This window comes from Garra rufa, chromosome 4 (genome assembly GCF_049309525.1).
Source record: "Garra rufa chromosome 4, GarRuf1.0, whole genome shotgun sequence".
NCBI classification, from domain to species: domain Eukaryota; kingdom Metazoa; phylum Chordata; class Actinopteri; order Cypriniformes; family Cyprinidae; genus Garra; species Garra rufa.
In genome coordinates this window covers 17,910,342-17,936,594 of record NC_133364.1, presented here as the reverse complement: position 1 = coordinate 17,936,594, position 26,253 = coordinate 17,910,342, and the positions used below count along the sequence as shown (strand labels likewise).

General features: G+C 38.1%; 1 protein-coding gene across 3 annotated transcripts in view; it reads left to right on the top strand.

Annotated features, from left to right (window-relative positions):
- atp2b1a (ATPase plasma membrane Ca2+ transporting 1a) overlaps positions 1 to 26,253 on the top strand; it is a 36,403-nt gene that overhangs the window by 3,852 nt on the left and 6,298 nt on the right. For all 3 annotated transcript variants that reach the window (XM_073838773.1, XM_073838772.1, XM_073838774.1), the window contains exons 2-16: positions 4,630 to 5,059; positions 15,593 to 15,790; positions 15,890 to 16,147; positions 16,247 to 16,372; positions 18,018 to 18,173; positions 18,845 to 18,883; positions 21,066 to 21,221; positions 21,917 to 22,131; positions 22,350 to 22,592; positions 23,098 to 23,339; positions 23,592 to 23,829; positions 23,913 to 24,092; positions 24,169 to 24,256; positions 24,340 to 24,446; positions 24,554 to 24,745. In XM_073838773.1, coding sequence (XP_073694874.1) covers positions 4,867 to 5,059; positions 15,593 to 15,790; positions 15,890 to 16,147; positions 16,247 to 16,372; positions 18,018 to 18,173; positions 18,845 to 18,883; positions 21,066 to 21,221; positions 21,917 to 22,131; positions 22,350 to 22,592; positions 23,098 to 23,339; positions 23,592 to 23,829; positions 23,913 to 24,092; positions 24,169 to 24,256; positions 24,340 to 24,446; positions 24,554 to 24,745 — 2,631 coding nt within the window. In that variant the 5' untranslated portion in view covers positions 4,630 to 4,866. The remainder of the gene's footprint in view (positions 1 to 4,629; positions 5,060 to 15,592; positions 15,791 to 15,889; positions 16,148 to 16,246; positions 16,373 to 18,017; positions 18,174 to 18,844; positions 18,884 to 21,065; positions 21,222 to 21,916; positions 22,132 to 22,349; positions 22,593 to 23,097; positions 23,340 to 23,591; positions 23,830 to 23,912; positions 24,093 to 24,168; positions 24,257 to 24,339; positions 24,447 to 24,553; positions 24,746 to 26,253) is intronic.

The following is a 26,253-nucleotide window of genomic DNA, read 5'->3' as shown; positions in this document are numbered from 1 at the left end:
ACCGATTGTGTTTGGCCAGAAACACAACCTTTAGTCATGTCAGTCATGCACACATCCATTCACAAAATGACATTCAATGAGTTAAGCAAATATAAATTCTGAAGCCTCGTCGTGCCCATTATCCCATCACGTCTAATGGTTCGAGTCATCCCTGATTTACTACGCAGTGTCAGACATGGAGGCAGGGGTTGGAGCAAATGGCTGTCTTGTGTGCTGTGAATGGCAACCATAACAATCGACTTAAAGGTTCCCGTTTTTCAAAATCACTTCTTTAGATATGCTGCGTTAGGTCCTGGTGAGAACATGAAAGCACTGAGCTTTTAAGTACGTAGCTGTTTGCATGTAATATTCTTCCTACTGTGCTCATCTAACAAAGCAGAAAGAAATAATTAGGGCCACATTAAACTTGTATTTTTTCCAAGGTCTTTGTTTTCAGTTTTAATGGTTTAATAAGCTTAAATCATTAAAAAGGATATCTAATCAATTGAATTTATATAGGAAAAAGATCATTTATTAATTGCGTTTTAATATTTACAGAGGCCGTGTCCAAAATTGTATATTCTCCGAGTAGGTGCTTTCAAGTAATTGGCAACTGTTAAAAATTTTTTGTATATAGTATGAATATGGTAGCGTGAATTGAAATTCGAACCCACTATATTCGTCATGTGATCTACCAGCATCGGTTGCGTTGCTTCACTGTCATTCACAAATGTTCTCCTGTGGCCTCACGTGATAGTAAGATAGTAAGCATCTATTGGATGAACCATTCAGAATTTCATTGGAAATAGTAGGCCTTTTTGACTTTTTCCCTACTGTTCAGTATAACTCTGAATCTGTTAAACCATTGTGTCGCAAAATGACTCACTGTTTCGAAGCGCTTCAATTGGATCATGTATCACGAATCATTTGTTTCAGATCGGGACTTCAAATCATGTATCGCAAATCATTTGATTTAAATTGGGACTTCGGAGTGGGTTCACGAATCATTTGATTTAGAAAGGAACTTTGCGTGTCGCAAATCATTTGTGAACCTGGACCATTTTTTTTTTTTTTAATTGAAAATTATATATCATCTAAATAAGCTTTCCATTGATGTATGGTTTGTTAGGATATGACAATATTTGGCCGAGACTCAACAATTTGAAAATCTGGAATCTGAGGGTGCAAAAAAGATCGAAATATTGAGAAAATCGCCTTTAAAGTTGTCCAGATGAAGTTCTTAGCAGTGCATATGACTAATCAAAAATTAAGTTTTGATATATTTTCGTTAGAGAATTTACAAAATATCTTCATGGAACATGATCTTCACTTTATATCCTTAAACTTTATAGCCAAAAAAATGGATAATTTTGACCTTTGTGCATGAATTATTTGATTCAGATCGGGACTTTGATGCGGATTCGCGAATCATCTATGGTGAATCATTTGTTTCAGATCAGGATTTCAGAGCCATTTCCTGAATCTTTTATTTCTATTTTTTTTTATTAAGCAGTAGAAAACATCAAACCATTTAGGCAGTGCAGAAAAAGAATACATAAATCTTTTCAGAAAATTATCTGTGGTTTTACTATAGTAAGTTTTTTTTTTTTAGTAAGTATTTTTTATTTTAGTAGTGATACTTTTAGTAGTGATTAATTTTTGCCAAATTTTTAATTAGTATGTTTTTATTTATCTATTTATCCTTTTTCAGAATTTGAAAGAGAATTGTTTAAAAGTCAGATCTTGAATTAAAGTCCTTGAAAATCTAAAAATGCATTAAAAAATTCCATGACAATCTGTCAATTTTTATGTATCACAGAAGTCAAAGCGTCCTAGCAATATGAGGTGTTTTATTTTTCAGTGTGATGGATGCATGTTGTTTAATAGCCTTTTTTTTTTTTTTTTTTTTTGAAGATGTCATTCAGGTTCTTCTTGAGGAGCTGTGCTTTGTGTGCTTGAGTGGGCGGCCAGTCGGCTGCTGTGAGTTGGCAGGATCAGTGTCTGAGGGTATAGTAGAAGTGCCCAGTCGGTGGTGTGAAGTGGCCTTAAGTGCACTGAGCCATGTAGCATGAGTAAGGCGGGGCGTCTCTGCATTGTACCCTCCACATAGAAATGGCCTGACCCATTTCAGCAACAGCCAGCGAGGGGGATGGGGAGTGGGCAGTCTGAGGCGGCTAAAAATACCCCATTACCGACAGCTCCACTGCAGAGGGATCCCTGGAATCGCTGTCCTTGACTAGCACCAAGTTGGCTTGTACAGTATAGGGTCTCCAATTGCCAACCAAGACCGAAAGGGTTTTCCTTGAGGTTTTCTTGCAGCTGCATAATCATCAAAGAGACCTGCATATTTATAGATGTATAGTTTTTACACCGCACGATAAATGCCTGTACGTGTATGATATAATGCTTAAATGATTAGTCAGGTAAGTGCAATCCACAGGCGCTGGTCCGAAACTGACCTCCAGCTTTGTATGGCAAGGGTTAACATTACTGTTGCTCAACCATACTGTGGTAGCTGTTAGTTTGAAGATCCAATCACAATGATTTTCCACTGTTGTGACATGTGACCTGCTCTGCAACCTGAAACTGTCACGGCACAGCAAAGATTTGGCACTTCCCTCATCTTGGTCGACTCACAGATGATAGCTGAGAGAAAAAGAGCTCGACTGTGCAGGCAGGACAAGAGGTTATCTTGCTTGAAGCCTGCAAGCGTTCAGTTATTTACAGTCTCATTTCTTTCTGAACTGTCAAAATGAACCATGATGAAATGCGTTCCATGGCTGCTTGAGGTGACAGTCATTTTAGGAAGTTCTGTGTTAAACCGTGGATGTTTGTCATTTTAGGACTTTGTTACTTCAAAAGGGAGGAGCACAGTTAGCTGTTGCGGTGCGAAGCTGATGGGCGTTTCCTTTTTCACTTCTAGTTTTAATGAAAGATAAAGTAGAGCTTGTTGACTTTGACATACTTGAGACTTTATTTGCCAATGCTAATGATGTCTTTTACTGTATTTATTTTTGGCTGCGCAAGTAGCTATTTGAAGCTACTTCATAAAAAGGTCAAGTCCAGAGTTTGTGCACCTGAGAGACGCAAGATTTTTCTCTTCATTTGTCTGTGATGTTCATGACATTGGTTGTGGGAGAAGTTGATTGCCCAGCTGGTAGCCTGTTATGAAGCAGCATGCTGTTTCACGCTCTGCATGTGCTGCTGCAAGTAAATCAGTCCTGGAGGGCTACTACACTTTTTGCTTCTGTCTACAGAGAGAAAGCATCCTAAACAACACCAGCTTTTCATCCTCACATGCTTTTGACCTCTCTTGTCCTTCTTAAACCTGTTTAGATCATTCCTACTGCTGATCTGGTCTGACCATTCCTTGATTATATTTATTATATTATATAATATAATTATATTATAATTAAATCTTGCTGAGGCAAGTGGAAGTACTGTCAGCCCTGCTAACTACTGAAATAATCCCAGAGAGACTGTTCATTGTCAGTGGGGTTAAACTGTGAAGTCTGATAGTATGTTATTTGGTTTGAGGGCATGCTATTGATATGGAACTTTCTCTTCTGTTTGTGTACATGAAAATATGGAACATCATAGATGAACTTTGTCCAAGCAGTCCAAGGTCTCACTGGGCGTGTTTACACTGTCACTTCAAGTGTAGTCATTGGATTTGTACACTTGGTAGATACTTTTATCTAAAAGTATTTGAAATGCATTCAGTGTATGGTTTATACAGTTAAAACAATGTCTGGGAATTGAACACAGGAGACAAAAATGGTAAAAATGGACAAATTTAACCCTACATTTGAAAGAGTGGTGCTGCAGTTATTAATAATAATGCCATTTTGGAAGTGAAATCTATTTATATGAACATTTTCAGTTCTATTTTATTTCATAAGTTTCCAGATTCAGAGCATTTTCATGTTACTAGAAAAAGCCATGTATAATGTTGGGAAAAAGGCTTTTTTGTCTCTCACATAGTTAAGATGGCAGGTCAGTTCCCACGCTGCTTCTCAAAAAAGCCCACATAGTTCTGCCTGTATAAGTGGGTAGCATGTCACCTTGAAACTCAGCCAGTGAGTTTGTTCTTACTATTTCTAGGCCTACTGGAGATTTTTCTAAACTTAAGGTGCCTGCCGATGTTTGGTTTTGAAATTAACATGCGTATCTGTTGTGAATTTGGGTTTTGTATTTTTAAATGTGACACTGGACCACAAAACCATTCTTAAGTAGCATGGGTGTATTTGTAGCTATAGCCAAAAATACATTGTATAGGTCAAAATGATTGATTTTATTTATTTTATGCCAAAAAATCATTGAGATATTAAGACCATGTTCCATATAGACATTTAGTACATTTCCTACTGTGAATATATCAAAACTTAATTTTTGATTAGTAATCTGCATTGCTAAGAACTTAATTTGCACAACTTTAAAGGTGAAATTCTCAATATTTAGATACATTTTCAAAAAAGGTGTATCTAGGCCTATCCTAACAAACCATACATCAGTGGAAAGCTTATTTATTCACCTTTCAGATGATATAAAAATCATACGGTTGGTTTTGTGGTCCAGGGTTACAAATGTAGATTCAGCAATATTACTATTATTATTAATCAAATGTTCCATTCTCTTTTTTTTTTGTAGGTCTCCTTGGGCTGATTGTGTGAGGTTTCATTCGCAATGAAAGCAACGCCACAGGCTGAGGGGTATGGCTTGTGAATTATCCCAGTCCTGCCACCTGCAGTCGGGCATCCTCCTCCTCCTCCTCTGAAGGACGTCAGTTGTTTATGGGAACTACTGGCATTGGTCTCCTGAGGATATAGCTCTCCTTTTGGGACTCCATTTTTCCACCCTTGCTGAGACGCGGTGTAGCCAGGAGACATGGCTAACAACTCATACAGCGGGGTGAAGAACTCTGTGGCCGAGCCCAATCACGATGGAGAGTTTGGCTGCTCGCTTAAAGACCTGCGCTCTCTTATGGAACTGCGAGGGGCTGAAGGATTACACAAAATCCAGGAATCTTACGCGGACGTTAATGGACTTTGCAACAGACTGAAAACATCGCCCGTAGATGGTACATAATCATTATCTTGCACTTGCTTTGCTTTGCAGAAATCCAAATGCAGTTCCAGGAGGTAAAGTGGCGGAAGCACCGACTCTTTGGATGGGTTTTAATTGTTGCGTCTCACTCTAAGCATATAGCTGTTAGCAATAGCGAGCAGGTCAGTTACACTTGAATGGCTTCTTGCTGCATTTTAGTGCATCTGCAGTCTTTTGGGAGGATCGCTGCTGCTGTCCCATAGCCGCTGCTCTGGCAACACATGGACAGTGTGCTGATATCTTAGACAGTGTCTGATCTGTTTTCCTCACTAAAGGGTGAGGATATCCTAAATATAGCCTGGGTGAATTGTCGGTGTGTTTGACAATTGAAATAAAAACCCTTAATGTCAAACACAAATGCGTTTACCATCCCATAGTCTGTGGAACTGCGGTTATAGCAGCTTTTCTTTTTGTACTCACTTAGTTTGTCCATCTCTTTTATTTGTTTCTAGGGCTGCAACTAACAAATGTTTAGAGTTTTTCTTTAGTTTATAATATAAAGTAAATCACAAATATGTAGGGCTGCACTAATGATTATTTTAGTAATTGAGTAATCGGACGATAATTCTGATGATTAATCAATTAATCTGATAATTCTAATTAGTTTTCTAGTAGTAAAATAGATGTAAGTAAACAATAGCCTTTAATATGACTTAAAATACATATTGCAGTGAGGCAATAATAATTAAATATTAAAATACATAATGTATTATAAACAATAGAGCTAACGTACATGACTGCAGAGAGCGCCAACGGCCTGACGACTGTTTTTATCGATCTAATCCTTGTTTAATATTGACTAAACAACAGTTTAACAAGTCAAATGTCTACTTAATCTTTAATATTTGCACATTTCTTTATGACAGGAATGCTACAGCCACTGTAATTTCTTAAATATGTGGACATCAAAATGTGTAAACTCAGAGCGAGGTTTTAAACATTAATTTTGAAATCACGATGAACAGCATATTGAGAAAGCATATTGCAAATCTGATGAAATGGTGTACGTTGCGTTCCCAGATGAATGTTATAATAAACCCAAACTCACAACGATACGCAGAGATGAAGTTTGAGACGCTCCACACTTGTAAATGATAACAGTTTGTGTGGAGCAGCATTTACTGTGAACCGCTCTGAGATGCACATATATTTATTTAATTGAACCGTAGCATTTGGGAATTTACAATAGCATTTTGCTTTATGATTTTTAAATGGGTTTAATATATTATGCAGCTATGGAAAGCGGTCTACTAATGCATTTCATAGATTCTTGTCACAGGCAAAATGCAGTCGAGGATTTAAAAAAAAAATACTCTAATTGAATCTAGGAGTTGTGACAGCCTCACAAATATGCACTCTATGGACTATTTTAAGTGTAACAACAAAACACTTGCTGTTAGCATGCACTCAATTAACTCTGAATTATAACATTTACCAATAAGAATGTATCAGCAATTTAACAGCATGTAAGTATTAAACAGCACAAGCTGTCGGAGCACCTGCAACCATATGCTTATAACTATTTTTGAACCATTTAATATAAAACTCTTCCATTCTTGGACAACTTGGCTCATTAACTTTTTTTATTGTTTTATTGGTTGTTGCAGCCCTGTTTGTCCAGTTTTGCTCTCTTACTGTTTACTGTTTCGCACTTTTATTGGAAGGGCTATGTGAGCAGGTATATCGTCTTTAGGGTAAGATACAGAAAAGTGCAGAGTCAGTGTGCAGCCCACAGCTGCAGCTGCATTGGTTTATTACCTCTCTGTAGACATTAGGTTTAATCGCTGACCTGACCTTGATTGAACTCTTGGGGGAAGGGATTTTCAGTTTGATCCCAGATTAAAACGGCACCATGTCCGTAGCAGTTCTCCACAGGCTCTTTGAGACGCAATTCTCTCGTGCGTGAACGCGCAAAGGCTGCAGACCAATATTTCATTGTGTCTGCTGAGGGCATTTGGCCAGTGTTTCCATGAGAATGCTCCACTTATCTATTTAGCATGCAGGCTTGGTCAGCACTAATGCGTTTTTGGTATTGAAAGTCAAAATGTAGCTCATTGCTGATGGAGAGCTCCTAAGGGACCTGCCCTCTCCAGTATTAGTTAGTGTCTTGACCCTTAATTAGTTAGAAGAAGATGTGAAAGTAGGGTGCTTGCTAGGATGTTCTGGTTGGTTACTATTCCAAGGTTCAGTTCCTAGGTGCATTAAATGTATCTGACACCGCATGATGGATAATATGTTTGGCAAAGCACCAAATCAATCTTTCAGTCTTAATATTGAGGTAATTCAATGTGTCTGATATGTGCGGCATGTTTGGATGCTTATATGAAGTGTCACCTGCCCCGTCCTGCCCTCACAAGGTCTGACTTTTATTAGCAGGCGATGAAACACTGAGTGATTGAAACCAAAGCTTATTGTGCTGTCTGCAATCCAGAGCTATACCTTTGTCACGCTGTCAGTGGAAACTATAGCGTCAGTGGAAATGTATATTTCGACTTCGCAGCTCAAATAATGGGGTCACACTGATAGCGTCGATATGACTCCTAAAATGTGTGTATTGTTTCCTGAATAGACCGTCTGAAACTTGGCCCATGCTGTGCCCGTGCTTTGTATACTGTGTGAATTGTGCATTAGTCATAGAAGAATAGTCTGAGAATTTTCCCCCTAGATATTCTATTCAGCGGCCGAACTAATAGAGGGCCCTTTCTCGCTACACGGCACATGGCTAACTGCGATCGGAGCCCCACGGCGATCCGCCGGTTTAGCTCTGCCCTGTTCCCTCCGCTTCACAATAGCACGCTGGCAGGCAGCCCTGCTGTTATGACACGTTTTACAGCTTAATCAGATCACTCAGCTTTGCCATAGGAAATTAAGCAGTCATTCAAGATTACAAGAGCTTTGACAATTGAAAAGGGATTTCTAATTAGTAAGTAGGCCATTTCTCAATTTCGTGACAAAGCCACCACTAATCTTTCTAGTCTTTCGAAATTAACTAGTTACTTTTTACAGCTTTACTTTAAATCATGACGTTCCTCTTGTCTTATTCGGCTGAATGTGTTGAGTCTTTTGGTTCCTCGAATTTGCATGTGTGGACGTGTGGGACTTCTGCAAATTGAAGCCGGCCGCTCAAGATTTGTTTTAACTGATGGGATTTTTAATTGAAAGTGCTACTAGAATACATGACCCAGCCTCTCGTGGGCACTGAGGAGAAACATGGCTGAAGCGTTAAGGGTGTTAAACTCAGATTCGCTAAATGATTTGGTAGAGGATATTTCAGAAAAGACTGAACGTCTTAAATTAGGTGGGAGGTGATGTTTGTAAGCTATACAACCAGCCACGTGTTGTAGTAGTACAGTATGTATGACCTGGGCTCTGACACACTTGTAAGTGTGTTAAAGGTGAAGTGTGGGTTTTCTAGTACTTTCTTCCGTCTCGGCTTCATCCGTAGGCCGATTTCTATGATAACTGTGAACTTTCGCAACATTGTTCTGTTTGTTTGAGCATCTTAACCAGACCTAAACCGCAACATTGACTTAAACAATAGCACAAGTGTGAGAAAGGGTTGTCTAGAACAGTACTTCTCATTGGCAATCGCAGGTAGAAATGTCCTTATGTGTCTTAAGCACTTACTACATATATTTTATTAATGAGATCTTAGGCAAAAAATCAAATGTTGCAACTAGGGCTGTCACTAATTATTATTTTAGTAATTGAGTAGTCAATTATTCTGAAGATTAATCGAGTAATCAGATAATTACACTTTTTTTGTGGTAATTAAAATAGACCTAAGCGAACAATAGCCTTGCAAATTACTTAAAATACATATATAATACCAACGAGGCACATAAAATACATTGTATATTATAAACAATATAGCTAATGTACATTATGCATTATAACAAATGCCTGCAGACGGCCTGATGATAGTTTTTACACTTTACTGCACATTCAAATCCTTGTTATATACTGACTAAACAACATTTAGTTCAAATGTACACTTAATCTTTAATATTTGGCCATTTCTTTACAATATAATGCTACAGCCACTGTCATTTCTTGAACATGTGGTCATTAAAATGTATAAACTCATTGAGGGTGAGGGTTTGAGCTTTTATTTCGAAATCGTGATGAACAGTTAGCATTAGGGATGCACCACAATGAAAATTCTTGGCCGAAACCGATAAAGAGGAAACCAAGGCCGAAAACCGAAACACCGAAAGAATTATGCCAATTATTAGTACCATTGCATTCATGGCTATGACTGTGTACTAATCTTACTAAAATCAAGGCATTGCAATTGCATAAATTAATATTAAAGTTTCAAAGAATAAATCAATTATATTAATTTAAACAATTATTATCAATCAAGTATTATATTACTTAAATAGCATATACATATATTTTACTGCCTGTGTTTAAATTGTTTAATTGTTTAAATTTTTATAACACATTATCTTGTGGATCCATCAGTTCACATTTACAACTCTACATGTTTCTCTTCCAGCAGGAGGCGCTGTCAGAATGCTAGTACACAAAGCAGTGCAGCAAATGACTTTGAAACGTGCAGCGCTCATATTTATTCAATGGATAGCCTTTCGTTTCAGCGCAATTCTTGTCTTTCAGTCTCCACATTTAAGACCACCTGAAATCATAATTAAGACTTTCTTAACCCCTAATAACACTGCAGTCATCAATGAAAATTAAAGCAACACTAAGTAACTTTTCCCTCAATGCTCCCTCTACAGGTTAGAAGCGGAATTGTCCATTACCGCTGTCGTAAATAATTTAGCCTACCGTCGTGTCACATGCACGTTATTTGTTTGAAAGGCTATCCAGGAGCGGCTTTGGAAATAACGACGTCCAGTGACAAGGTAGAGTATGTTGTATGACTTTATAAAAGTGTGAAAACCTTTTGTGAAGCCTGCCGTGAAGCAAGTCGCATTTGTAGTATCATTTGAACTATAAAACTGCGACCCGACGACCCAAACTTACATAGTGCTGTTATGGCTGATAGAGGGTCGCAAAGCGAATACGAAAGTGCCGTTTTACCCTCTTATGAGTTGATGAACCACTGACATGAGTTCGGAAACATTATTTTAAGGTAAAAAAAGTTACTTAGTGTTGCTTTATTTAAGACTTTCAAAAACAAACCTTACACAAAATAAATTTATTTTTAATTTTTTCCCATGTTCGGGGCACAAGAAAAATATTAGGGGACTAAATTAATATCAGCATATGAAGTATAATCGTCTCTCATTGTCTCTGAGAGAATGCACGTCAGATGCTGAAAGCACTGTCAGCTTTTACTTTCACTTTAACATATTGCGCAGTTTTCACGTTGCTTGTGTGATATCCATTGGCTCACCTCCATGGTTTAAAACACAAATATTTATGAAAATACAGTATATAGAAATGACATATCATTAAAATATTGCGACATAACACCAACGTAAAGCCATTGTTTTTCACTCACTGAAAGCTACATCTGTCTCTGCTCTCATCACTGGCTGCACGCACGACTGCAGACACACCCCCTCTTGAAATTTCTGCATTACAAGTTTTGCAAATCGCTATCCTTGGGTCTTTCTCATATATACTGATATACGTCCACACCGCAGACGTGCTGCTTCAGACAAACACGTGCAGGCTGCGGTTTCTGTTTGCCTCAACATACTGTTTCGGCCGTGTTGTTTCGGTGATAAAAATCGAAAATGCTCTTTTGGGCCATTTTCGGCCGAAAATTTTCGGTGGCCGAATATTCGGTGCATCCCTAGTTAGCATTTTGAAAAAGATGCTGATGTATTTCTCCTTATAAATTTACCTTACAAATCTGATAAAATTGCATTCCCTGATAAATGTTAGAATAAAGTCAAACTCTCAGCAATATGCAGAGATGGAGTTTGAGACGCTGATGATAACTGTTTGTGTGGAGCAGCATTTACAGCATATATGTGACCCTGGACCACAAAACCAGTCATAAGGTTAAATTTGTCAAAACTGAGATTTATACATCATATGAAAGCTCAATAAATAAGCTTTCTATTGATGTATGGTTTGTTAGGATAGGACAATATTTGGCCGAGATACAGCTATTTGAAATCAGAAATCTGAGGATGCAAAAAAATCAAAAAGACTGAGAAAATCACCTTTAAAGTTGTCCAAATTAGGTTCTTAACAATGTATATTACAAATCAAAAATTACATTTTGATATGTTTATAGTAGGAATTTTACAAAAAATCTTCATGGAACATGAACTTTACTTAATTTCTGAATGATTTTTGGCATAAAAGAAAAATCTAAAATTTTGACCCATGCAATGTATTTTTGGCTATTGCTACAAATATACCCCAGCGACTTAAGACTGGTTTTGTGGTCCAGGGTCACATATTGCAAATATTTATTTAATTAAATCGAGCATTGTGCTTTATGATTTTTAAATGGATTTAATATATCATTCAGCCTTGGAAAAAGGTCGTTTTATGGATTCTTGTCCATGGAATGCGCCACTTCCAGTATTTTCCCGGTTACAGCAGCTCAGTGGAAATGATCAGTGATGGCTTTGTATATGTTGTTTTCTGTACATTGAACGGATTGATGAGCATAGTTATTTATTATTTAACATTTTCTCTTGCCTTATCTAGCTTGTTAAATATTTATCAAATGCTGTGTTAGCAATTTGCACAGGTTCTTTCATTAATGCATTAGAGATTAGTAAAAAACATTTTCTTTTCCATAGAGGCCCCTGTTTTGAGGCTTTCAAGGTCTCAGGTGAAAGTAGAACTGACGTCGTGATTCGGTCTCCTTTGGGAAACTGCAAAAACCTTGGAGTCTTCGCAGCAACTAGTGCTAACACTAGTTTTAGGTTTACTACCTAAGCATGCAAATGAATAATTAGCTGTCGACATGCCCATGTTTTTACTGGTCTTAGAAAGTTTTTTTTTTTTACCCTCTTCTGTTGAGTGTAGTAGCTGTGTGCATGATCTGGAGTGAGAGTGGAATTGAGATGTGTTTTTGACAGAGGCGTAAGACCTGACTCATCTGCTCCTTTGCCCACTCTCCAAGCAGGGACACAGAATGTAATCCTCAGCCGTAATTTCCACACAACACAAGTCTGGATTTAATGCACTGGTGTTGAAGCATAAATCGAGAAGTAACTTTTGCATCAGTACAAGCTAAATTTGATTTAGTTGGCTTCTCTTTCTTAGTAATCAGTTAGTGCAACACTGTGAATGTCTACTGTACACGCCATTGAAGAGGTGATTGTTCAAGTAATAATCTAATGCTATTTAAAGCTTATAAGTTTACAGTGCAAATGCATCCAACAGAAGACTTATTTTTTTATTATATCACAAAGATTGTAACATTCAGGGCATTCTGTAAAATAGTGTTGCCTAGAATAGAAACCAGTAGAGTTAGAGAAATGGTCAAGACAGTGAATCTGCGGAAGTAGCGTTATCATATTTGGTTTGTAGTCAGATTTTTCCAAAAGCATTTTGGTGTAGAATATGAATATTTGGCTTAGGAAAAACTGAGTTAAGCATGTCATTTTTAGGTAGAAAGAATGAATATTTTCTAACAGAACATTCTTGTGTAATCTGTTTTATATACAGCTGAGGTAGGAAGAAGGTCATATGCTCTCATTTACATTAATGCATTTTAAAGATGCATTTATCCGAATCAACTTATATTGCATTTTTAATGCGTTTCATATCAGTTATGCGTTTATTTTTCAGTTCATGCTTTCCCTGGGTATCGAACCAAATGACATTGGAGTTGCTCTGGTCTTTAAGCTACAGGAATGCGCATATACATGTTCACTGCCGCTCAGAAGTTTGGGATCATTAAGACTTGTTTTTTAAAGAAGTCTCTTATGCTCATCAAGGCTGCATTTATTTGATCAAAAATACAGAAAAAACGGTAATATTACAAATGTTATTACAATATAAAATAATGTTTTTTTTATATTAATATACTTAAAAAAAATAAGAAAATTTATTTATGTGATGCAAAACTGAACTTTCATTAGCTATAACTCCAGTCTTAAGTGTCACACGATCCTTCAGAAATCATTCTAATATGCTGATTTATTATTCAAATTATCAATGTTAATTTTTCCAGGATTCTTTGAATAACAAATAAAAAAAAAAACAGCATTTATTGAAAATATATATCTTTTCTAACAATGTAAATCTATGCAATTACTATTTATTAATTTATTAACACATTGTTGGTGAATAAAAGTATTTATTTTTTTCAGTAGAAAGAGAAAATAAAAATTTACTGAACCCAAACTTTTGAACAGTAGTGTATATTTTAAGAAAACCTTTCTGTTTTAAATAAATTCTGCTCTTTTTAACCTTTTATTGATGAAAGAACCCTGCAAAAGTGTCACAGGTTCCAAAAAATATTAAGCAGCACAACTGTTTTCAACATTGATGATAATAAATCAGCATATTAGAATGATTTCTGAAGGATCATGTGACCGGTAAAAAAGATGGTAAAACGTTTAGTTTTGTATCACAGGAATAAATTACATTTTTAAATATATATTTGCATAGAAAAGTTATTTTAAACTTAAATAATATTTCACAATATATGTTTTACATCTGTTTTTGATCAAATACATCCAGCCTTGATGAGAGTAAGAAACATCTTTAAAAAAAAACATTAAATCTCACTGAACCCAAACTTTTGAGCGGCAGTGTATATGCCTATTGAGTGCAATGCAAGCATATTTGGGAAAAATGTCTCAAATTAATTCATGCAAATCTCACAGACATTGTAGCTGTCCAGACAAAAGGTGACTTTGTTGTGTGCAGTCAAATGCTGAGTGTAATCCAGTAGCAGAAATGTGCTTTTGAGAGACTGAGTGTTAATATGCAGTGAAATCTTCAGCTCAATGGAAGCGAGAGCAAGAGCCGAGCAGCTCTATGGCTTTGCTGAGTAATGTGGAGGATGTTGTCATGACAATAGGCTCTGCTGACCAGGCTGCTCTCTGGTCTGGCAGGCAAACCATCCTGTTCAGTCACACATACACATTCATTCTGACGCATAAACACACATGACTGCATGCATGCTTTTCGTCCACATGGCACATTCACCACATCTAGTCATCCTGTTTTTGTTTCTTAGCATGTGGTGAGAGTGAGTGAGCTGAATCCACACACCATGACTTCTTTGAATACCCGTTTTGAATATAGAGATGTCATTCAAATGGGCAAACCAGAGAACTGCTGTTAAACCAGTGCATTTGAATGATTCCAGCATACAATGTACTCAACGTTTGTTTTGGCGTTCCTTATTTGGCTCGGATTAAGTTTTCACACCCAGGAAATTTTCATGGTCTTGTGTCAAAATCCCACACGCTTTACTGTGGATTAGCTGTGTTAATAGCTCATAATCGATTAAATACAAAACAGTGTGAGCTTATGTTTTTTTGAACCAAGATTTTAGCCTAGACATGGACAGATAAAATTGGTAGAAATTATTTCTGTCAGAAAGCTGTAGACACACGACTGGTACTTTTTAGTTGTAAGTGTGTCATATAGTAACATAAGTACCGTTCAGAAATTTGGGATTAGTAAGATTTGACAAAATTATAGATTTATTCTGCAGGGACTTTTTAAATTGGTCAAAAATGACAGTAAATGTAACTAATGTAACTCAATTTATTAACAATTTATCAATATTGTAACTTCTGTTCATCAAAGAACCTTGAAAAAAAAACATATATCATAGTTTCCACAAAAATATTAATCAGCACATTTTTTGTAGCATTGATTTAAGAAATGTTACTTGAACAGTTGTTACTTGGAGTACAATATATTTTACAATATATTCAAATGTTTTTTTTTACAATATGTGACAATATGTCTTAAGTAGCACAGGTATATTTATAGCAATAGCCAAAAATACATTGTATAAATCACAATTGTTGGTTGATTATAAGGTGATTTTCTCAATATTTAGATTTTTTTTTTTGCACCCTCAGATTCCAGATTTTCAGAAATAGTTGTGTCTCAGCCAAATATTGTCCTATCCTAACAAACCATACATCAATGAAAAGCTTGTTTATTCAGCTCTGTTTATTCCCAGTTTAAAAAAAATTAACCATTATGATTGGTTTTGTGGCCCAGGGTCACACATTATTGTTTTATTGTTTTTGATCAAATGAATGCAGCCTTGGTGAGTGACTTCCTTTAGAAATATTTGAAAAATCTTACCAACCCCAAATGTTTGAACGATAATGCAAGTAATATAATGTATAAGTATAATGTATGGAGTTACATTCTTAATTTTATTCATATTGCTTCTTTGCGACCGTTTAGTCTTATTCAGAAAGTCTATATCTGTAAAAGCTACTGTTGCCTGACCCACAGGTCGTTTCTTCCTCACTAACTCATGGACTCCCATAAAAACTTATTATAAATCATAAGTTGCTATATAAGTAGAGGTGTGTTCAGTGTTTACTTGAATTATTAATTCTTTTTCCCTTCTCTTTTCTTCCAGGATTAAGTGGGCAGCCTTCAGATATCGAAAAAAGAAAAGTAGCATTTGGACAGAACTTTATACCTCCGAAAAAGCCAAAAACCTTTCTTCAGTTAGTATGGGAAGCATTACAAGACGTAACATTGATTATTTTGGAAGTGGCAGCAATAGTTTCTTTAGGCCTTTCTTTTTATAAACCTCCGGATTCAGAAAATAAAAGTAAGTAACCTATTTCTTTCCTTCAGCCTTATTTGTAGATCATCTCAATTTCAGATTGTTCTGAACTGAGTTTTATTTGGTGTTTGTGTGCGTGCGCAGATTGCGGGGAGGCAGCGGGTGGAGTAGAAGATGAAGGAGAAGCTGACGCCGGATGGATAGAAGGAGCAGCTATCCTCCTATCTGTTGTTTGCGTGGTGCTCGTGACGGCCTTCAACGACTGGAGCAAAGAGAAGCAGTTCCGTGGCTTACAGAGCCGCATTGAACAAGAGCAGAAGTTTACGGTGGTTCGGGGAGGGCAAGTCATTCCGATCCCTGTGGCTGAGATTGTTGTCGGGGACGTTGCACAAATTAAATATGGTAAGCCGACACAAATTTGCAGAGGTCTTTCATTTCCCTCTTAGAGGGAGAATTTAAAAGTTTGAGTGTAGCATTGTGATGGGATATTTTCTTCATCAGGTGACCTCCTTCCTGCTGATGGCGTTCTCATCCAGGGCAACGACCTCAAAATAGATGAGAGTTCTTTAACTGGAGAGTCTGACCATGTGAAGAAATCGTTTGAGAAAGATCCTATGCTGCTGTCAGGTGGGAAACGGTTACAAACAAACAAACATTTGGCTGCGCAATCCTGTAACATTTTAGCATTTTCTATGTGTCCTGTCTCACCTCTTCTCAAAAGTTCAGCCAAACCAAATAAATGTCCAACTTGGTAGGACCTGCTCCCTCTCAGCGAGGCTATTGCGCATCTTCAGCTAATCCCATTTTATGAAAGCCAGTTGATCCTCTGATAGAATGACATTGCTGTGTGCCATCCCAGAGGAGATGAGGGGGGATTTGTGAGCCTGAGTGGGCACTTCTCCAGCAGAGCCTGCGTTAGCGTGCTGAGTCTACCCCAGCAGAAACATCTCCCTGACATTTTTTTTCATAGACCCCCTTCTCAAGCTTAAACAATCATAGAGAGCTGTAATAAAGGCCATAAAATGGCTACTTTGAAGACCTGCTTTTTTGAGTCTTCATCCTGTTTCAAGGCTCGTTCACCAAACAAACGATAGCTATAATCATAGCAATCAAGACATTATTTTAAAAACCAATACATTTAAAGAAATACCGAGTCTACACCTCAACTGTAATGATATTGACACAGATGAACGACTGTTTCAAAATGACTTTTTCCAATTGATGAATGATGAAAAACACCCACAGCCAATCAGAATCCATCCTGCTTTAAAGAATTGGTTTACTTCCAGAATAAAAATGTCCTGTTAATTTGCTCACCCCCATTTCATCCAAAATGTTCATGTCTTTCATTCTTCAGTCAAAAAGAATTTAAGGTTTTTGAAGGAAACATTTCTCTCCATATAGTGGACTCTAATGGGGATCAACGGGTTGAAGGTCCAAATTGTATTTTCAATGCAGCTTTAAAGAGCTCTACACGATCCCAGCTGAAGAATAAAGGTCTTACCTAGTAAAATGATTGATCATTTAAAAAAAAAAAAAATTAAAATTAACATACTTTTTAGCAACAAATGCTCGTTTCGGACTAGCTTGACTTCACACGTTACATAATCGCATTGGAAAGGTCACGTGTGACACGGGCATAAGTATCAACCTAGTGTTTACAAAGCGAAGTCAAATGCCCTTTACAATAAAAGGTAGAACAATAATGTTGGATGATATTGAAGTTGGAGGACAAAATGAGATTTTTTTGCCATACTCTGCCTTTGTAAAAGTGGAGTACACAGATGAAGAGCTAGTGCAAGATGAGCATTTGTGGTTAAAAAGTGTATACATTTTATGTGTTTTTAGAAAATGGCCAATCATTTTGCCAAGATAAGACCCTTATTCCTTGGCTTAGATCATGTAGAGCCCTTGGAAGCTGCATTGAAACTGCAATTTGGAGCTTCAACCCATTGATCCCCATTGAAGTCCACTATATGGAGAAAAATCCTTGAAAGTTTTCCTCAAGAACCTTAATTTCTTTCTGACTATATAAAGAAAGACATGGATATTGTGGGTGACACAGGAGTGAGTAAATTATCAGGACATTTTTATTCTGAAAGTGAACTAATCTATTGTTGAGAGAAAGTTTGGTAAACCTGTTATGCATTAAAAAAAACTCATAAACTGAGTTGTATGTGAATATTTTAGATCCATTAGTGAATGCATTGGAACCATTATGAACAGAATGTGCTTTGTCTGGCCCTTATTTGCTTCATCTTCCTCTGCGCAGGTACTCATGTCATGGAGGGCTCTGGAAAAATGGTTGTCACTGCTGTCGGGGTCAATTCCCAAACTGGAATCATCTTCACGTTATTGGGGGCGAGTGAAGATGATGAGGACGAGGAGGAGAAAGAGAAGAAGAAAGAGAAAAAGAAAGAGAAGAAAAGTAAGTCGTCCGTATTATTTGCTGTCTTTTTAGTCTGCCTCAGAAACTAAAATAGACCAACCGGTGGCCTTTTCAGTCTGTAGCTACTGTGGCGGCAGAGAGATGAATTGAATAGGCTGTGTGTGAGTGTGTGTTTCAGCATTCATGAAAGTGTGCTTTTGTCAAACGCAAAATAGAGATTTTTTTTTTTTTTTTTTTTTAAATTTAGCAGTGTTTTGTTTTGTCTGGTATAAAATGTCTGAAAGCAATGACTCATAGAAAAATGTAACGATTTCTTGCGCGCTCCATTAACTAACTGCCATTTAATGCATTTCTGCAGCCCGTGGCTCACGTGTTGAGTCTCCAAATGAGTGCCTGCAGATACATGAATATTTCAGTACTTGCAGAGGTTGGGCCCCAAGTTGCTGTTCAGCGACTGTGCACCTCATTGCAATTTTGTGCGTTGTGGTCTAGCCACGGCTGTGGATTTAAAAACCCTCATGAGGTCGCGGCACACATCTGTTCGGAAATATTCGAGAGCCTTTTCTCATTCTGCTAAATCAAAGAGAAGATTTGCATAATTGGAAGTATGTTTAAATGTGCGCTGCAGAAGCGTCGCTTGCATAATGGCGAATAATGAATAAATTAGTGAGTGTTTGTTATGTGGCTTCTCTTTCTCTCTCTTTCCACAGATAAAAAGCAGGATGGCTCTGTGGAGAACAGAAAGAAAGGTGAGTAACCCTATTGACTTAATGACATAATGAACACCATATTGGCTTAGAAGGCCACCCGCTTACATGCTGCAGCCTGCATTAAAAACATCGCCTTAACCCATTAGTGCTATTGGATCTTCATTAAAGCGTATCCACACTAGTGTGAGGTGCAGAGAAGTGTGCGTGTGTGAAGTGTCGAGAAGTTAGCCTGTCGGATTATTACGCTACCATTCAAAAGTGTGGGAGATTTTCAAGAAATATACAATTTTATTCAGCAGGGATGTGTTAAAGGATTAGTTGACTTCCAGAATAATGATTTTCTGATTATTTCCTCATCCCCCTTGTCATCCAAGATGTTCATGTCTTTTTTCAGTCTAACAGAAATTAAGGTTTTTGAGGAGAACTTTCCAGGATTTTTCTCCATATAGTGGACTTCAATGGGGATCAGTGGGTTGAAGGTCCAAAATGCAGTTTCAATGCAGCTTCCAAGGGCTCTACACAATCCCAGCCAAGGAATAAAGGCCTTGCCTAGCGAAACGAACAATCATTTTCTGTTTAAATGAGTTTAGAAATTAGGAAAGAGGTATTGTAATTTCCCTACTGTAGTATAAAGCAAAAGTAATATACCTATGAAATATTCATTTTCATTTATTTTGCAGTGCAATTGTTTTACAATTTATGGCTATTACTGTCATTGTTGTTGTTGTTATTATTATTATTATATTCCAATTTGTTTGGCTTCCTAAAACACCAGTGTGAATGTAGTTTAGACTGAGACAGTATATCAAAACTAAAAAGAGGTTTGAGTCCTCTTTAAAGTTTAGGCACAAGTCAGTTTCACTGACTTAAGTTTTCTTAGTTAAGAAGACAGGTTGAAGCTTTTAATTTTAAACTCTCAAACCCCCAGTTTCACAGACGAGGCTTAAGCCTAGTCCTAGACTAAAATGTAAGTCTGAGCTGTTTGAACTAAAAGAAACTTGCACTGACTGATCTAAAAATATATGCCTTTGTTTCGTCTCAAGATGCACAACAGTAATGTTTTTTTCGAAGCATGTTTATAAAAATTACTTAAATATCCTAATTGAACTATCTGCTAATCCTGGCTTAGTCTAAGCCCTGTCTGTGAAACCGGGCCAAAGTGCATTGGATAGAATAATTTAACTTTAAAATGTACAAAATATATAGTTTTTTTTTCCAATTCTTAGTTTTTTTTTTTTAATTTTGCAACAAATATCGTATCATGGACTTCATATTGCAATATTATCGCATTGCTAGATTTGAAGCTGCATTGAAACTGCAATTTGGACTTTCAATCCACTAATCCCCATTGAAGCCCACTATATAGAGGAAAATCCTGGAATGTTTTCCTCAAAAACCTTAATTTCTTTTTGACTGAAGAAAGAAAGACAACTAATGAAAGTGAACTAATCCTTTAATTCGATCAAAATCGACAAATCAGCATATTGTAATAAAATCAACTCAAAAACTAGTGCACGCCTGAAGCCCTGGCTACAGATCGCCCCGCCAGAAATGAGCTCTCATCCGGCAGACTGGCATTACAGCTCTGTGACTAGAGCGCAGCGACGCAGCACAGTAGAATAGCAGTCCCGCGTCGCACCTTACCCCCCGCTAATTTAACTGCAGTCGCATTACCTCACATCACACACCGGTTAAATCCTGCACACAGGCCAACTGCGTCATGCTACAGCAGCGATAGATGGAGATGCCCTGCTGCGTGCTTGTCTGTATGATTGCACGCACACTGAGTTCTTTGTTGTGTGATGTCACCTCACTGGCAGGCTGTACTTTGAGCACGCAGAGTGACGGATAAGTGTGCGCATGTCATCTTCTATAACTGATAGCGATAAGTGACGGACTGGGCATCTGAATGTGGAGATGCTTGGATACTTAGTCACATGGGCTTGCATGTGGTTCCTAATTGTGCGGACGATCTTGAGCTGTGTTTTCTCAAACTGTAATACAATTATCATTCATTTATAAGCACTATTATAATTAATGTATCTGCTCACTTAATTATATTTGTCACGTAGGGGGAACCACAATTTAATTAGAAAATGCTTCCTGTGCTCCGGGTGTGGAGAAAATCATAGTCACCAGCACAGAGAAGCCAAAAGCGGATAATATACACAAATTCTTGTGGCCACTGCATAATCATGGTTTTCTTTCTTTTTACTTGTAGCTAAAGCCCAGGATGGTGCCGCAATGGAAATGCAACCTCTAAACAGTGATGAAGGGGCTGAGGCCGATGAGAAAAGAAAAGCCAACTTGCCAAAGAAAGAGAAATCAGTTTTGCAAGGGAAACTGACCAAATTAGCGGTCCAAATTGGAAAAGCAGGTAAGCATGGTTGAGAAAACTTGAAAAAAAGGACACTTTAGGAGGTCGATGTATTTAAAATGTAAACTGGACCACAAACCATTGTATGTAGTAGTGGTATATTTGTAGAAATAGACAAAAATACATTGTATAGGTCAATTTTTTTTCTTTTATGCCAAAAATTATTAGGATGTTATGTGAAGATCATGTTCCATGAACATACTTTGTAAATTTCCTACCCTAAATATATGAAAACTTACTTTTTGATTAGTAATATGCATTGCTAAGAACTTCATTTGGACAACTTTAAAGGTGATTTTCTTAATATTTAGATATTTTTCCAACCTCAGATTCCAGATTTTCAAATAGTTGCATCTTAGCCAAATATTTGTACGTCATACATCAATGGAAAGCTTATTTATTTAGGCTTATTTATTATGACTGTTTTTGTGGTCCAGGGTCATACATATGCCCTCTGTAATGAGAAAATCCCACCCCATTTATCTTCTCCAGCTGACTAGCAGTAGGTTCATGACTGTGACATAACTAAAGTCTATTAGTCATTTCAAAAAGGATGTTTTGCCAAACTCCTGGTTTCAATAGGAAATATGTCAACACAATACTGAAAACGGCATTTTTCAAGTGACTTTGTGAGGCAGTTTCACAGTGGTAATGGTTTTTGCTTGGGATTTAGAGGTGTATGTGTTCCTGTGCAGGTCTGGTGATGTCAGCCATTACGGTGATCATCTTGGTGGTGCTGTTCGTGGTGGACACTTTCTGGATCCAGGGACTTCCTTGGGAAAAAGAGTGCACTCCCGTTTACATCCAGTTCTTTGTTAAGTTCTTTATCATCGGTGTAACCGTGCTGGTGGTGGCAGTCCCTGAGGGTCTTCCGCTGGCTGTAACCATCTCGCTGGCTTACTCTGTCAAAGTAAGACCCTGAGTCTTCTGTTTAAATGTTCATGGTCTCATGGAATTGCTGTATCATTTATCTTCTATTAACTTTCTCTTGTTGCTTGTTGTAATAAAACCTCTTTGGATTTCTGCCATATAATTGGGGATTATTGGACCAATCTGTTTGTTTGTTTTTACCCCGCACCATTTGATTTCAGTTTTTTAAATGTTATATTTTGCTGCTTTTTTTTGCAGAAAATGATGAAAGACAATAATTTGGTGAGGCATCTTGATGCCTGCGAAACCATGGGCAATGCCACGGCCATCTGTTCGGATAAAACAGGGACTCTGACTATGAACCGGATGACAGTTGTTCAGGTTTTTATCGCTGAAAAGCACTACAGGAAAGTCCCTGAGCCCAATGTCATTCCTGCCAGCACCATGGACCTGCTCGTACTGGGCATCAGTGTCAACTGTGCTTACACCACCAAAATCATGGTGAGTCTCTAGGCAAGCATAGTTATTGTTAACTAAACCTATTAAAAAATATTTTTGGTAAATTAAATAAATGGGTTTCAGTTAAAATATTAAATTTACTAAAACTAAAACAATATAAAGATTAATGTAAAGAAATTAACAAACTTTAAAATGTCAAAACCAAATGAAACTATTAACACTTGAACTAAAATTAAAACTAAAGGTATAAATATCAAGGCTAATCCCCCCCCCCCCCCAAAAAAAAAAAGAATTCCAAACCTGTAAGACCTTCATTCATTATCAGAACACATTGAGATTTTTGATGAAATCCAAAAGCTTTCTGATTCTGCATAGACAGCAACGCAAGTACCATGTTCAAGGCCCAGAAAGGTAGTAAGGACATCGGTAAAATAGTCTATGTGACGTTCATCTGTAATGTTATGAATCTATAATGACTTTATTCAACAATTTCTTGCATGTATTATAGAGTTTATATTTTTCAAAACTCGTTTCTCTTCTTTTTCAGTCCCCTGAGAAGGAGGGAGGCCTAAATCGTCAGGTGGGCAACAAAACTGAATGTGCCTTGCTGGGCTTTGCCTTGGACTTGAAAAAAGACTATCAAGCAATCCGCAACGAAATCCCCGAAGAGAAGCTTTACAAGGTCTACACCTTCAACTCCGTCAGGAAATCCATGAGCACCGTGCTAAAGAATGCTGACGGAAGCTACCGGATGTACAGCAAAGGAGCCTCTGAGATTCTGCTGAAGAAGTATGCCATCCTCAATCATAAGTTCAAGTCTTAGCATCTTATAGTTTAAGTAAAACACTGAAGTATTTTAGCGAGAAGCATGTGAGAGAGGTGTGTCAGCAAACTTGATTGGCAGATCAAATGCTTCACCTCCTCCTTCAAAGCCCTGAGGCAGTGTTACTGATAGATTTCCCCGGAGAAATTACTTGGATGGCTCAGTTGCTGTGTGCTGTTGGGTATCCGCAATATCTTACCTGCTCTCTTCTCACCCAGGTGTTTTAAAATCCTGACAGCGACGGGCGAGGCAAAGGTTTTCCGGCCCAGGGACAGAGATGACATGGTGAAGAGAGTGATTGAACCAATGGCCTCCGAGGGCTTGAGGACCATCTGCCTGGCTTACAGGGACTTCCCTGTCTCTGAAGGTGAACCAGACTGGGATAACGAGAGCGAAATCCTGACCAGGCTCACCTGTGTGTGTGTCGTGGGCATTGAAGACCCAGTTAGACCAGAGGTACAAGCCTTAGCATGAGTTTTGAAGAGGAATGTCTTTGTAAAATTGAATTCGGCCACGCTCACTTATTCTTTGCTGCTCAGGTCCCTGATGCCATTAGAAAGTGCCAGCGTGCTGGAATCACGGTGCGCATGGTCACCGGGGACAATCTTAACACTGCCCGTGCTATTGCAACTAAATGTGGCATCCTGCAGCCAGGAGATGACTTTCTTTGCATTGAGGGCAAGGAGTTCAACCGGCGGATCCGTAATGAAAAAGGAGAGGTGAGAGGCACAATTTCTTAGCAGCAAGACTCAAACAGAAACTCACAAGCTCATAATATAATCCTTTTTCTTCCAGATCGAACAAGAGCGGATTGACAAAATATGGCCTAAACTGAGGGTGCTGGCGAGATCTTCGCCAACAGACAAGCATACGCTAGTCAAAGGTGCTCAGAAAATCTGAGTTAAAAAGTAAAATTCTCCTGTGCATTGTCATGCTGTTTGTCTTGACGCATGTCTTTTCTCTCAGGTATAATTGACAGCACCGTATTGGAGCAGAGGCAGGTTGTGGCGGTAACGGGAGACGGCACCAATGATGGCCCTGCCTTAAAAAAGGCCGATGTTGGGTTCGCCATGGTATGTGGGTCTGTCTGACGGGGCTACAGAAAAAAGATTTCTCCAAGGATTCTGTGCGCTAGATTTAGTTTTGAATGGCTTTTATATAGTGCGCCTTTTATTCTCAGGGCATCGCCGGCACAGACGTGGCTAAAGAAGCCTCCGATATCATTCTCACTGACGACAACTTCAGCAGCATTGTCAGGGCCGTCATGTGGGGGCGGAACGTGTACGACAGCATTTCAAAATTCCTCCAGTTCCAGCTCACCGTCAACGTGGTGGCTGTGATCGTGGCCTTCACTGGAGCTTGCATCACACAGGTATCAGTATAAAAAGCTCTCTTCTAGCTGAGCTAAATAGTGCAGCTCTACGCAAAGGATTGCGTCTTAACTGATGCACCGTGGTGGCTGATGGAAGCAGTTGATTGCTACCCATCCTGTGTGAAGTGATTGGAAATTGTTAGTCTGAGGCAGGAAGACTTGCAGGCAGTCGGCATGGGGTCTGGCACTGCTGTCCGCAGGCAAAGCACCAGTCCGAAATGAGCCAGCTCTCCTCTGTTAAATGGAATGATAGTCAGGCTGATTGCAGTTGAGGTTTTGTATTATTGCATAATGAATGGGAGGATTACATTTGCGCTTTGCATTGCTGTCAGTAGCCAAGGCTGGACGTGGCCTCAAGCCTCAGGTGTTCTGCTTGTTTCATGTGTAATTGTCCCTGGAAATTGCCCACTTAGAATCAAATCACACTAGAATTTCAGCACCTGTCGTTCGAAAGTTCCTGATTAATAAATACTGACTAATCTGATTATTTTGTAGCTCAGTCTCATTTTTTTAAAGAGTTAGTTTACCCAAAAATTAAAATTCTGTCATTTATTACTTTATGTCGTTCCAAACTTGTAAGACCTTCTGATCTTTAGAACACAAATTAAGATATTTTTGATGAAATCTGAGAGCTTTCTGACCCTGCATAGACAGCAACGCAACTGACACGTTCAAGGCCCAGAAAGGTAGTAAGGACTAGGGCTGCCCCGTTAGTCAACCAGAAGAGGCTTGGTCGACCCAAAGTCGCAGAAAAAGTCACACAGTCCATGACGGACAGTTTGTTAACGGCTGGTCTACAGTGCCTTGCTAAAGTATTCATACCCCTTCATTTTTTTTTTCACGTTTTGTTGCAGCATTATGTTAAACTGCTTTAAATTAGTTTTTCCCCACATCAATTTACACTCCATACACCATAATAATGACAAGGCAAAAAACAAGATTTGCCAATTTTACAAGTTTATAAAAAAAAAAAAAAACTGAAATAAGTACATTGCATAAGTATTCATACCCTTAACTCAGTACATAGTTGAAGCACCTTTACAGCCTCAAGTCTTTTTGGGTATGATGTGACATCTGCATTTGGCAATTTTCTGCCATTCTTTGCTCACCTTTTCACATCTCAAGCTCTGTCAGCTTGGATGGCATTTTCTAGAGTCCTAGTTGTTCCAATCATCTTCTATTATGGATAATGCTTCTGTGAACCTTCAATGCAGCAGATTTTTTCCTGAACTCTTCCCTAGATTACTGTCTTAACGCAAGTCTGTCACTGAGCTCTACAGGCAGTTATCTTGACCTCAGGACTTGGCTTTTGCTCTGATATGCGTGTTCAGCTGTTAGACCTTTTCTGAGAGGTGTGTGCCTTTCTAAATCATACTCATTCAAATGAATTTGCCACAGTTTAACTCCACTCGAAGTGTAGTAACATCTAGAAGCAGTATGAATGCTCCTGAGCTAAATTTCGAATGTCCCAGAAGAGGGTATGCAATGGGTTCTTTTCAGTTTTTTAT